Source organism: Balaenoptera ricei, chromosome 2, assembly GCF_028023285.1.
Source record: "Balaenoptera ricei isolate mBalRic1 chromosome 2, mBalRic1.hap2, whole genome shotgun sequence".
Classification (NCBI taxonomy): domain Eukaryota; kingdom Metazoa; phylum Chordata; class Mammalia; order Artiodactyla; family Balaenopteridae; genus Balaenoptera; species Balaenoptera ricei.
In genome coordinates this window covers 103,763,385-103,777,727 of record NC_082640.1, presented here as the reverse complement: position 1 = coordinate 103,777,727, position 14,343 = coordinate 103,763,385, and the positions used below count along the sequence as shown (strand labels likewise).

At 41.2% G+C, this 14,343-nt stretch overlaps 1 protein-coding gene across 4 annotated transcripts in view; it reads right to left on the bottom strand.

Annotated features, from left to right (window-relative positions):
- Nucleotides 1–14,343, bottom strand: part of INO80 (INO80 complex ATPase subunit) — a 130,340-nt gene that overhangs the window by 15,931 nt on the left and 100,066 nt on the right. For all 4 annotated transcript variants that reach the window (XM_059913583.1, XM_059913579.1, XM_059913581.1 and 1 more), the window contains exons 28-29: nucleotides 10,423–10,517; nucleotides 4,252–4,324 (exon numbers count right to left, since the gene is read on the bottom strand). In XM_059913583.1, the coding sequence (XP_059769566.1) occupies nucleotides 4,252–4,324; nucleotides 10,423–10,517 (168 nt within the window). The remainder of the gene's footprint in view (nucleotides 1–4,251; nucleotides 4,325–10,422; nucleotides 10,518–14,343) is intronic.

Genomic DNA, 14,343 nt, shown 5'->3' with positions numbered 1-14,343 from the left:
GAAAAACAATCAGAAGTTTACCAGGTGGAAGAAGACAAAGTGCCCAGGACAAAGATCTATGATGAGGGAGCTGTTAATGTAACATTATGATACAGTATGGTGGGTTCAGGAAACAAGTCAATCGTTATTACCGGAACATAAATTTTTTTGTTTTTTTCCTTGAAAAAGGACGTCTTTGTTTCTGGACAATGCACGCTTTTCTTTAACGATTAAAGCACATGTATAATGTATGCTTGAGGCCACAAAACAGGCTGTTGTAGTTAGCATAGAAATCATGTCAGAGCCAGAATGATTTCCCTGTACCCCAATATGGGAACACTTCTTTCATCCCATCCAACCGTCCGTCCATCCATCCATCCATCCATCCACTGGACCACTGGAAGTCACAGGCCACAGGCCCTTCAGAGAGCACCAGACACAGCTTTCACCTGTACCTGCCAAGAGCCAAAGGGCGCTCCGGATCCCTAGAGCCTAACAGACCCAACCCTTAGCAAACCTGCTACTCATTGTGAGGTCAGCCCCCCAACCTACCCCCACCCCACCCCCAGCCCGTGCCCCACGCTCATGCAGTTGGAGGGCTGGCTTCAACTCCGGTGAGCTGGTTTGGGACTGGAAAGGAGGGAGAGAACAGAGGGAGATGGTGGGAAGTAGGGAGGGTGCGCCAGCCTTCCTCTCCTCAGGTTACCCATGTCCTGGATCTCAGAGTCTGTGTCGCCATCTTTGACCCACTGCCCCCACACTGATGGCTGGAACTGGTGGCAAGATGCCAAGTGGACCCAAATTCGGATCTAGGTGGGAGGTGATGGAGTTCACCGTATGGAGGAAGGGGGGTGGGTTGGCATCTGGTGCCTGGTGAGGCGGCGAGTGGCAATGAAGATCCCCGAGTCCCCCCTCAAAACAATGGTCACGTTGCCGGGAAATCCATTGACCCCGAGAGAGAGCAGTACCTCCCCTAGACATGGGGAGAGGCGGCCCATGCCCTGGCGCCACAGTGGGCGGGTTCTCACTCTCCCAGTGCCTTGCAGGCAACTGTTGAAAGCCCCTTCTTTCCACCATTCTTCCACGCTAGGCCCCCAACCTCTCCCCGCCTCTGGAACATAAATTTTGGAAGGAGTAATAGTATGGCAATTAGGCTGGAAAGGGAGATAAAGGCCACAAAATGAAGGGCCTTGTATGTGTAAAAGAGCTTATACTTTATCTTGCAGATGACAGAGACTCCCTGAAGAGTTTTAAGCCAGGGAGTAGCATGGTTAATAAAGAAGGGTATAAAAACTAACAGAGGAGGTATGGGGCTAGGGACTCAGACTGGAGTCCAAAAGATCAGCTAGCAGAAAGTGATGAATCTTGTACTCATATTAAGAGTAAGACTAATTGGGCCCACTGCTGCCAACTCCTAGGCAGCTGTCAGAGAGTCCCCTTTAACCTGGGAGAGAACTTTCACTTTGCTGAATTGAATCTGTGTCTGGGTCAGTTCCTACGTGCTCCTCCCTCTATTTCACATATGCATTGGTGGGACTTCCCTGGTGGCGCAGTGGTTAAGAATCTGCCTGCCAATGCAGGGGACACGGGTTCGATCCTTGGTCCAGAAAGATTCCACATGCCACGGAGCAACTAAGCCCGTGTGCCACAACTACTGAGCCTGAGCTCTAGAACCCGCGAGCCACAATTACTGAGCCCGCGCACCACGACTACTGAAGCCTGCACACCTAGAGCCCGTGCTCTGCAACAAGAGAAGCCACCGCAATGAGAAGCCCACGCACCACAATGAAGAGTAGCCCCTGCTCGCCGCAACTAGGGAAAGCCTGCACGCATCAACGAAGACCCAACACAGCCAAAAAACAAAACAAAAAATATGCATTGGCTTCACTCAGCTGGAGCAAAGCTTGGGATGTGGAGGGGGGTGCCATGGGGCCTTCCAGACTAGATAATTGTAATGACTGAGACCACCCACATGCTAAACAGTGTCTCAAGACCCCTCCAGGAACCAAATAACTTGTCCTCCAATATGCCCAACTTCCCCCATTGGTCACCTCTTGGTATGAAGGAAGCACCCTGGTGCGGCAGGACTACCAGTCTTCACTCCTGGGTTCACGTCCTAGCTTGATCACCACCTGCCTGGCGTTCTCACACAGGTACCTGGGCCTCTCTAAGGATAACTGTGGTTGGGATGTTGAGACAAAGGCTTCCCGGGGTCAGGGGTGGAGAGGAGGGGAAGCAGGAGACCCAGAGATAAACTCAGGCCCAGTTCCTGGGGGCTGTACAGAGACACAGGAGAGGTATATCAACCAACCCTGGAGGGGAACAAAGGTGCCGGAGAAGAAGCTACTGCCCCCTGGGAAGCCCCTAAGAGTTTCCACCCCTCTTCCAGCGATGCCTCCAGGACACAGCAGGGCTGAAGCAGTACAAGGCTCTGGAGTAGTTCCTCCACAATCGGCTCTCTTTCTCCTCTGAGGCTCCCAATCCCCAACTCTGGCCCTTCAATCCACATCATGTGTGAATTTGTTTTCACCTGCCCTGGGAATCCAGAACCTTCCCTGGACTCCCATCCCTAGCTTTCCCATAGCAGCAGAGCTGAGCACAGAGCCAGGCAGACAAGGCCTAGGGGAAAGGAGGGGTATTTGGGGCCCAGTATAAATAATGAAGTCCTGGACCTGGCTCTCTCATTTGGGGCTACAAGGGTCACAGGATCCCTGAGGGCTATTAATGTGCAGGCACTGGGGTCACACATTTCTAGGTAGCATTTCACAACCATGAGAGAAGAAAGAATTATTATATTCATTTTATTGAGGAGGAAACTATGGTTTAGAGCAGTCAAGCAACTGTTTCACTTTCACATAGTGAACAGCAGAGCTGGGATTCAAACCCAGGTCTCATTTCTCTAATTTGAAGAAACCCAAAAACTATGGAATCTGCCCTCTACCACACACAAACTGACAACCAAAATAATTCATCAAAAAAAAAAAAAAAAAAAGAGTATGACTAACTGGGACAGTATGCTTGAAAACTAGAGCAGAGAACCAAGGGGCAAAGAGAAAGGTTGCTGATATGACACCAAGTGAGCTACCTCATCAGAGAACCCACAAGAACAACACTACCACCAATGACTGCCTTCTCTTAAGATGACTGAGGCTGATGATGTGCACATAAGATACAGAATCTAGCCAGTTATGCCTCCAGCAGTCCCTAGGCCCTGGAACCCTGTCCCAGCACGGTTAATTGGCTGAAGTGGTTTAGATGCCGAGGAAGGTACAGCTGAGTCCTATGGTTGATATTCTACTTGGTGATGTTACAGAATCTGTTTTTCATTCTTGAAGGCAGGCAGTTCTACAGCGTAGCAGTTAACAAGGAGAAAGAATGAACACAGCCTAGAAGTGGAACCTGGGAAACATGGGATCTAGTTCCAGCTCTACTGTTGTGAATTTATTCAAGCTTCTTCACCTTTGTACCTCATTCATTTCTCCATGACCCTCCAGAGTTGGCATCCTCCTCGTATTTGTGGGGATTCTGATGCTCTGTATTTCACAGAGAGGTACCACAACGATCACATTAAATGACATTTGCAGAATCATGCCTTCTACAAAACAATTTCCCATTTATGCATTTTTATGTCTCAGGGTTACTGATATTGTTTTTAAATATACTTGTAACCTGGGAATAAATCTGAGATACAAAAGGAATGCTCTTTTCTTCTCCCTTTCAGATGCTGAAGTATTCCTCCAAGGAGACTGGGCATAAAAGGATAGATAATTTGATGGGATGTCTTTTTATTTTATTTTTTAAATCACCAATTTCATTGCTCTCCAACCATGTTTATAAGTTCGGGATACAAAAATATGAGTTTTTCCTATGATGGAATAATGCATAAGAGTAATAAAACAACTTTTTGATTTGTTCAGTTATAGCTCCTAAAACAAACACATCTGGTTAGTTGAGCTGACTGATTTTTTTTTCCAGTTTGTTTATTCACTGACATATTCCAAGTGTTTAAAACACTATCAGACACATAGGAGTCATTTACTAAATATGTGTTGAATGAATGTGTAAGAAACTTAGAATAAGAGAATGGAGAGAAAAGCCCAAAAGGAAAGCTAAAATGTTCCAGTTCCAGGCAAAGTGCCACTATTGTCTTTTAACACAACAAGAGACAAAGAAATAAAAAGTCTGTGACACATAATAAAGGATAATGCAAACCGAACAACATATAGTAGAAAAACCACATATCCAGTGTATTTCTGTGCTCTTGTTACTTACTGTATCTGCCGCAGTCAGATTGATACCCAGTCCTCCAGCTCGTGTACTTAGCAGGAACACAAAAATGTCATTCCTGCAGAAGAGGGAGGGATATTTTAAGAGGAAAAAATGAAAAAGAAAAACGGCATGTGGCAAAAGAGAGGGATCTCTGGACAAAGAACAGTGTCTAGGCCTAGAAAGAAGTTTTGGTGGTTACCCAGACCTGACCCAGGTTTCTCTGACACACTGTACAAAGGTGCTCTGTTGCTAAAATCAAACCATGGCAGTCACCTTCCAATCTGCAGATAAACTTTTGCTGCCCATTAATATTGACTGATAGGCAATATAATTACAAACATTTGGCAAATGTAACAGAAAAATATGCTATGGAAGTAGAGACCTCTCTTTCTGTAATAGTCATATTTTTAGCAAGTCAAACTATTCCCAGTTCATACAGAGGGGACAAATAAGTCAGTATTTCCTGGTGTTTCCCCAAAGAATCATGACTTCCAACAATCTGGGAACTAATGATTTTAACTCCAAAGCACTCAAATTCATATGAAGAAAGTTAGTCCCAGAAAAATGACCTGCGGTCAGGATTAAGACTCAGGTTATAACTTCTAAGTATTAAGTTGAAGTTAGGATCAATCCATGAAGACAGGCTGAAATGAAAGTACTTTTTGACAAATGCCAACATAACCCTTAACAGAAACAAGACATAGTTTTCTCATTTTCCCTCTACATCCTACATCCTATTAAAGAAACCCAGAATTACAAATAAATCAGTAGGTGCCACCGTCATTCATTCAGGCAGCAAATATTCACTGAATATCTTCTAGGAACAAGGGCCATTCCAGATCACAAAGAGCAGTGTTCGACTCTAAGATTTATCTATGTATACACATACAACTAGGGGCTCGGTTTGAGCCCAGTTCCTGCAGATAACATAAATATATTTCAGGACTATCTTGCATTTTCATGTTCCTGCCACCTCAGGTTATTTTCCAGAACACTTCTAAGGGAAAGGGACTGCATTATACTGGTGAACAAACTTTACAGCCCTCTAAATCAAGCTGCTCACCCCCTTTCTCCATAACTATAATGAGGAATAAAAGTAGAAATTCATTTATATCAGTGTTATTCAAATTGCAGGTCACACCTATCATTGGTCATGAAATCAGTTTGGTGGGTCTGGACCACATAAATTAAAGAAATAAATAGAACAGATTAGAAAATATTATAATACAACAAAGGTCATAAGGATAAGTATTGTTTTGTGATTTCAGATATGGTAGATATGTATTAAATCCCAATGTAAGATGAATTTTATTCTGTGGGTTCCAGTTAAAAAAAAAAAAGAAAGAAAAAAGAAACACACTGACATCAGGATGCTCTCATCCCTTGATGCTGTTCTTCCTTGGTAAAGTCACTTGGCTGCTAAAGGTCTGTTTCCTGTGCTATAAAATGAGGATGCTCTGAATATAGCTGAAGTGACTAAATGATGACATATCAATGGCAAACATGAATACCAGTGAAGGAACTATTCTGAAATAAGTATCCTGGTTAAGCCCTAAGCTGGGTAGGTCCTAGTAGAAATCTGTCCATTAATTTGCTTTCAATTAAACACAGCTTTCCTAGAGGCAGACATGGACAACAGATCATGTTTGGAGGCCTCTTGTAGGGCATAATTCCAAAGGTATTGTACTCTCATGAAAGTTCTGCTCGTTTATCCTTGAATTTTATCATAAAGTTTAATATTTCAGAATTTTATTTATAAGATGTCATCTTTCACGGTTAAATCATAAAGGGCAAACCAAAAAGTTAAAAGGCATCTGCCAGTTTACAAACACATTTTCCCATAGATATGGGAGGATATAAATGGAAGCTTGATACCTCACAGCCCATGGGAGAATATTTAACCACAATAAGGCTTCAAATAAAAACTGATGTAGCCTTCCAGGGCCATACTAATCTCTATAGAATAATCCTTCCCACTCTGGCCTTAGGAAGATTGCTCAGTCCCGTACACCTCTCTCTTTCCTGCTCTGTGGACACAGAGGCAGGGGTCAGAGGCTTCTCTCTGATATCTGAGATAGAGCTGATGGAGTCACCCGATGCCTAGGACTTTTTGTTGGTGTGGGGATGGGGGAACAGGGATGGGACAGGGAGGGAGACAGAAGGCAGCTGGGATCTATAGTAAAAGAGTAGAGGTGAAAAGATGGGTCATTTCCATAGTCTGGACAGTCAGAGAGATAAGTCCCCAGATGTGGTAATCATTCACAAACAAGGACTATATATAGAAAAAAACACCAGAGAAAGGAATATAGGTAAAAATAAATTAGTAGCAAAACTTAGAAACATTAACGGTGGAAAATGTTTTTTTTGGGATATTAACTATTTATTGAGAAGATGCTTTTAACGATGAGGTAGATGGTAAGTAGCAACGTTTGGCTGCGTTCAGTGTAATTTCATCATACTATAATGGAAAAATAAGGATTATGGGAACCCTAGGTGATTAAAAATCAAAGAAATTAGTGTCCATCCTGGATCACACTGTTGGATCATATGTAAACAAAAACATCTAAACTGAACTGTTGAGAAGTTCTTTTCTACTTAATAAATCTAGTATTGATAATGTGAGAATTAATGTTTTGGGAGCTGACTAAGAGGAAGAAAACAGAATCCCAGAAGGCAACATGATGGTTTGGGTGCCCTCTAGGGGGCTATACAGGAATCTCAACTCAGGGTCTCTATTGGAAGGGGCCATAGAGAACAGGTTTCAGGAGGGTCTGTGAAGGAGCCTATGAAATCATGTAGCAAAGACATGCCTATGTCTCACTCTTACTCTTCTTTAGTTAATGGCCCCTGAGGCTACTATGCACCAAAATACTCAAATAGTGCTGGGTACGTAGCTGACTGCAGTAAAGACTTGCTGAATGAAAAAGAGCCAGAATTAAAGATACTGGAGCTTTATATACTCTCACCAAGAAGGAAAAATCCACACTACACTCATTTTTTCTCATGTTTTCCAAATGGTCACCCGAGTAATCAGATAATCAGGGGGATCCATTTGGCAAACGTCATGGGGTAGGAGGAAGGGAAGCAAAGGCCAAGGCAACCCAGAGCAAAGACCTTGTGAATGGCTTCTAGGATCACGCACTGGTCACGTGTTCTGAATGTTGCCCAGTCAGGACATCCTGGCCAAACAGTCTTTAGTCTCAGTCAGACTCTTTCCTGGAAGGATCCCTCATAAATAAATCTTGTATAAAGGGAATGTAAATGGCTTTTTATAGGAGTTCTTGTTTACTCTGGCTGACCTTTGAGCCACAGGGCTTTCCAGTTGAAACTACTTTTCTTTTGATGTCTTTTCATTAATAATAATGAAAATATTTGGCAAGTCATGCTTTTTTTGTTTTCAAAAACACCTGTCTTTTTCTCTATATTGGGCTACTGTTGCCATTCAAATTTGTAAATTTAGATCCCATTTGGAGGGACCTGCCTGACAAGCTTCTAATCAGCATAGGCACAGTTCAGATTCTATACATGAGAGGTAGGAGATTATTTCCTAGCCACAATCCTAACTCTACCATCTAGCTCATATGTAGGAAGGGAAGGAGACTTTAGTCTGTTTTTTCATTTTACCTAATATTAGATGCAGATGCAGGTGTTAAAATGATTGTTACTCGTTATCTAAATAAAACTCATTGCTCCCTAAGTAATTCTTAGTTGTAGAATTTGGATGCTCAAGTAAGGTTTTCCAGGAAAGCATAAAAACAAGATATTTACTAAGTAGATCTAGTATAATTTAATGGTGAAAATACCCTTCTTTTAAAGCTAAGCTTTTCAAGACTAATGTGTGCCACTGCGATTGCCCAAGTAATCACAAGTTAAATAAGAGATTTTCGAAGTAGTAAATTAGATACATCTACTGATTTTTTCCACTAAAAGGTCACTGTAAAATGTAGTGAGCCCTGGATCTCACAGTCCAGTTTTCTGGGAATTGGTTCAGCTATAAGAAAAATTGTAGCTCTACCATTCAGAAGCCCAAACTGTTAGAAGTCAACATAATACAGCTCTGATTGGAATCTAAACCAGTAGAATTTTCTACAAAGCAATATGACAATATGCACAGTCTTAAACATTCATATTCCTTTACTCAATAATTTCTCTTGTTTGAATCTATATTAAGAAAATAATCTAAAATGATGACAAAGCTTTGTAACAAAGATACTCAACATTTTAACAACAGAAAGGTGGTATATCCAATGTAATGGAATACTGATCATTAAAAATAATGATTACAATGACTCTTTTTTAATGATATGTGAAGACCTTTATGATATACTGTTAAGTGGAAGAAATGAGGACACAGTCATCTCTACAATATGGTATCAACATATAAATCTAACTACATAACACACATCAAAGACAAGAGGAATAAACCAAAATGTTAACAGTGATGGGATTGTGGGTGATTTTTACTTTCTTCATCAAATATTTCTCAAATTTTCCTCAATAGGCATTTTATATAATATACAATGGCCCCAACTGTTACTGGAAAAAAAAAAATTAGCTTTGCTATAAATGAGATTCTCAAATGTACAATATTGAACATATTAGTGGAAAAAAATCACAAACAGTAATAGGCAAAAGATCTATTACTTAATGGCTTTTCTTCTAACACACAACTCATGCTGCCTCATACCAATGTGCCCAAATCACTGAAGTGCTGGTATTCCTGGAGAAAACATAGGCACCCTGGGGAAAACATACAGTCTATAGATCTTGTATGTAAGATTCTTGTCATTTGGAGCTCTGAAGGTTGGACTAGATAAGGACATAGTGAAATGTATTTCATTTGATTTCAAAATCAAGAAAAGATAAAGATCAGCTGGTAAACTTTTTTTGGGGGTGGGGAGAGGTGCACAGCAGTATGGAGTGCTAGGAGGCACTACTATGATTATACATGTCTCAGTCAAATAATCAATTTAAGAATCAGTCAAAAGCTTCTGCTAGGTAAGAAGCTAAGTTAGGTCATCTACAAGCTGCTTCAGGTAACAAACTAAAAGAGGTCCAAATCAGCTCTTCCCCTCCATTGTTGGTCAAACAGGCACCCGAACGCAGAAGTAGTTTCAACCTAGGAGTTATTGGTCTGAGTATATACTGTAAACCAAAATATCAGGATGTATCTCCTTACCCATGCTGTGTTATAAAGGACCGTGCAACAGCAAAAATTCTCAATCAGAGGACATTCTATGTTGAACTACGGATTTGTTTTATGCTGAAGTAAAACATGCTTTAAAACTGAAATGAAAGAAACTAAAAATTGCAACCTAAATACAAATGGCTATGTGCTTAATTTTCTACCCAAGAATTCGAAAGTTAAATATTAACAGACTACACAATTAAAGGCCAAAAATTCAGAACTGTTCTGACTTACAGAACATTAAGATCTACTCTATTCCTTAGTTCTCCAGGTCTAAGGAAAATTAAGGGTGGAGTTCAGGAGACCTGTCACTAGCGGACCCTGGCTTTCTCCTTGGAGAGAGCAGTAAGCAGACCCTGCTTATTACAATGAGAACCTGCACTTGGGATAATTATGGCTCTGTAGGCCATCAGCATCCAGCAGGCAGTATTTGAAATTTCATAGGCTCATTATCAGGTGGGAGAAGTACTATAACTGAGAGCTGCCAGATGAATAGATTGCACACTACTGCAATTTGTCATACTGCACTGTACTACTACAATATTAGAGGGAAAGCAGGAAAAAGGAGGTATTTTTCTTTAAACTTATACAAAATGAAATAGGTAAGCAAAAACAAAAAGAAAATCCACTGTTAAGTCAATACCCAGAGATAGCCATTGTTAACATTTAGGAATATAGCCTTGTGGACTTTTTTCTATGTACATATTATTCACATAAGGATCCTGGTTCATACTCAGAAATCATTTCTTTTATTGCCCAAAGAAACGGGCACTGATTTGGCAATAAAATTACCAACTATTCATTTCCTCTCTCTTTCACAGACACACAGGTCTAAACCACTATAAGCAGATCTAGCTACCTCATAAAATAGCAGAGATTATATCATGATTGCTTAACAATCTGAGATGTGTTGGTATTTCTTTTAACTCACCATCTCAACTAGAAGAAAATCAAATGACCATTTTTATAATTCCTATTAACATTACCTGGTCTGAAAATCAGCAACCATGTCCCGCCTCTCTGAGATCTTGGATGAGCCATCAAGCCTCATGTAGGTATGCTTCCTGTAAACCACATATTCCTGCCAATCAGAGTAAAAAGATATAGTAAGTTTGATGCAAATTACTGCATTCTAATTTCCACAAGCATCTACCCACCTCATCCATACTGGGGGCAAGTCATTCTATCCAGAATGAGGAGAAAGCAATCTCAGAAGTACAGGAATTTGACTCGTAAATGAGTTTATTATCAGTGTGCAAAAATAGAGGGTACCCTGAAGATTACAACGACTCTCAATTTCAACTTAGAAACTAATCTTATTCCTGCAGATTTCTGTAGGTTTTGTAAAAAAACAAACTAAACAAAATGAAATCTGTAAACCAAAATGGCTTTTCAGTCACCAACCAGATGTCTCTCACGGCTATGGAATGGCCAGTTTTCTTTCACCAACACCCACCCCAATGGGTTTCCCTCCAGCAAATTCTTTCTGACCAAAGTCCTTGAATTTACAACCTAAGCTCCCTTCTCCCAGCACAGCATACATCACTGTTAAGGGAGGCCTAAGCATCAGAATGAACAGAAGACAAGGTAACTTTCCACGGCAGAGAATGTTCTTGGCATTATCTGTAAGAGGAATTAAAACTTTTAAGAACGGAGAAGAGATTTCAAGAGATGCAATAGAGGGGATGTATCTCCATTCTTGGAAGTTGCAATTCCTCTTACAGATATGTCCAAATGAGCACTGATTTCCTTTCTTTACCCCGATTATATGGATTATGTTTCAAAAAGTCCACTTGCAGAGGGACTGTTACCAAAACCTAATACAGGGACTTCCCTGGTGGCGCAGTGGTTAAGAATCCGCCTGCCAATGCAGGGGACACAGGTTCTAGCCCCAGTCTGGGAAGATCCCACATGCCGCGGAGCAACTAAGCCCATGTGCCACAACTACTGAGCCTGCGCTCTAGAGCCCGTGAGCCACAACTACTGAGCCCACATGCCTAGAGCCCGTGCTCCACGACAAGAGAAGCCACTGCAATTAGCAGCCCGTGCACTGCAATGAAGAGTAGCCCCCGCTCGCCGCAACTAGAGAAAGCCCATGCGCAGCAACGAAGACCCAAGGCAACCAAAAAATAAAAAGTGAATACAGCTGCCTATTTATAAGAAACACCATGAAGCAGTTTTTCCAGTTCAAAAAAACCTTTTTCCTACTGAAAAAGACTAATCATTTCTACATTTGGGAGATGTTTCTATTAATTAATTTTCTGTGGTCGAATGTTCTTTCATTGTAATAGTCTCATTATGGACCTCTTATACCTGGCTGGGTACTTCAGCACAGAAGGTTGTTACAGTTTGGTATGACTGGTGCAGTGTATGTGGCAGCACTCTTAGAGCAAGTTGAGATATATATATATATATATATATATATATATATATATATATATATATATATATATATATATATATATATATAAATATATATATGTGTGTGTGTGTGTGTGTAGGTATGTATGTATGTGTGTGTGTGTATATATATATATATATTTTTTTCTTCTTCTTTTTTTCTTTCTGTCTCCAGGTGGTTCTTTAAGGGCTTTGGTAATCACAGGGGGGGCAGAAAATATTCAGTCAAAGCAAGCTTCACATTTAGTGGTAGAGCCCTATAATGGGAATGGGTTAATGGCAGAAGAGTAGGGGGTGTTTTGGATGAGGAATTCAGGAAAGAAGATGAAAAATGACAGCATGATGATGGTCTTTAGAGGCTCACTATACCTGGGCAGCTAATCCAATCAGGAGATGTTGCCATCCAGAACAATAAAATACCTAGATTATAGAGAGACAGCCCACAGATTTGAACTTTAACCAAAAGGTGGGCTTCCTGCATAGGCACTGCACTCTTCTGCCTTTTGAACCAGAACTTCCAACTTTAGTGACAGGACTGATAAATGAATCTTCTTGTAGATCTTGCTGTTCACATCATTTTATATATCAAGGTCAGAACAACATTAGAGATATTAATCCCAGGCCATAATCAAACCAACACTGATCATAGACAACCTGCTACTGAGGCAACGGAAGTGAATCTTTCCCATTTGCTGCTTTAAGCCTTTGCTCTCTCACCCAGGGGAATAGTGGGATTTCAGAAGGCTTAGTTGAGTTTAGATCCTATTTCAGTAAATAGCTTCAAAACAACAAGTAAATGGACATGGAAACAGCAGTTAAAAGCAGGACAGAGGCATAGCTATATCCTGACAATACAGAAAAACATCTATAAGATAAAGACTGAGCTAAAAAGGCAATTCAATATTTCTTTCATTCACAAATTCTGGCTATACCAAAACTATCCTAGACATCTCTCTAGAACTCTAGGCTATTTGGGAAAGATACTTAATTTAATCAAGTGCTCATCCGGAAAGAAAAGCCTTATTTTTTCCAATTGCTAATTTCAAGAACTGTTCCATTCTTAGTTCAGTTCTCCTATGATCCTAAAAACACCTAATGATTTAATATAAAATTTAATTCTATTTTTTAAAATAAAAAGACAAATTGACAACAACAAATGATTTGATAGTAGTCATAGCACTTTTTAAAAAATAATTAATTAATTAATTAATTAATTAATTTAATTTAATTTTCGGCTGCATTGGGTCTTCGTGGCTGTGTGCGGGCTTTCTCTAGTTGAGACGAGCGGGGGCTCCTCTTGACTGCAGTGCATGGGCTTCTCATTGTGGTGGCTTCACCTGTTGTGCAGCATGGGCTCTAGGCACGCGGGCTTCAGTAGTTGTGGCATGCAGGCTCTAGAGTGCAGGCTCAGTAGTTGTGGCGCACAGGCCCAGTCGCTCCGTGGCATGTGGGATCTTCCCCGACCAGGGCTCGATCCGTGTCTCCTGCATTGGCAGGCGGACTCTTAACCCCTGCGCCACCAGGAGTGTCCCATAGCACTTTTGAAAAGTTTAAAAAATCTATTTAAAAAAATCTATCCCCACTTAACAATCTCTATATCAAAAGGTTTTCTAATATCCGTCTTAAGAGTCTTTCTTAATATATTCTTTTCAAAGCCAGCAGCTGAGACTGGTTAATTAGTAACTATTTTCTGAGTTTTGCAGTTAAATGTCTTTTACTTTTATTTATTTTTTAAACGAACTTTATTTATGACTGCGTTGGGTCTTCTTTGCTGCGCACGGGGTTTCTCTAGTTGCGGCCAGCGGAGGTTGCTCTGTTGCGGTGCGTGGGCCTCTCATTGCAGTGGCTTCTCTTGCTGTGGAGCACAGGCTCTAGGCTCGCGGGCTCTAGAGCGTAGGCTCAGTAGTTGTGCTGCATGTGCTTAATTGCTCCGCAGCATGTGGGATCTTCCCGGACCAGGGCTTGAACCGGTGTCCCCTGCATTGGCAGGCGGATTCTTAACCATTGCGCCACCACTGAAGTCCCTTAAATGTCTTTCAAGGATGGCACAGCGTTCTCATTCATCCCCCAATAGTCTGTAATTCACTCCCATGCCTGAGGACCACTGCTGGATGACTACTGCTTGCTGGATGACTTTACTGTGTTTTGTAGGAACCGTGTCATGTTAGCACTCCTGTGCATTAAGAAGGGCTTATGGTACAGAAAGGCCAACCGTTACCCAGTTCTTCCTGACACTTGGCACTCTGTAGAGACCAAGGGCATTTCTAACCCAAGTCTACTTGGGTTATTTAGGAAAAGCTCAGAAAATGATCCATCAGTATGATTAAATTTCTTGGAACCTTGTAAACCAAGAATTCCTTTCCACTTAAAGCAGTGAAGAGAAAAGAGAAACCAAATGTAGACCTTCCTCTCCCAGAAGTCTCATAATTTAGTATCCTCCCTTAATTAAATAAATATGAACACCAGTATTCTCAAGTGGATCAATAACCACTAACCAAAGTAAGCTC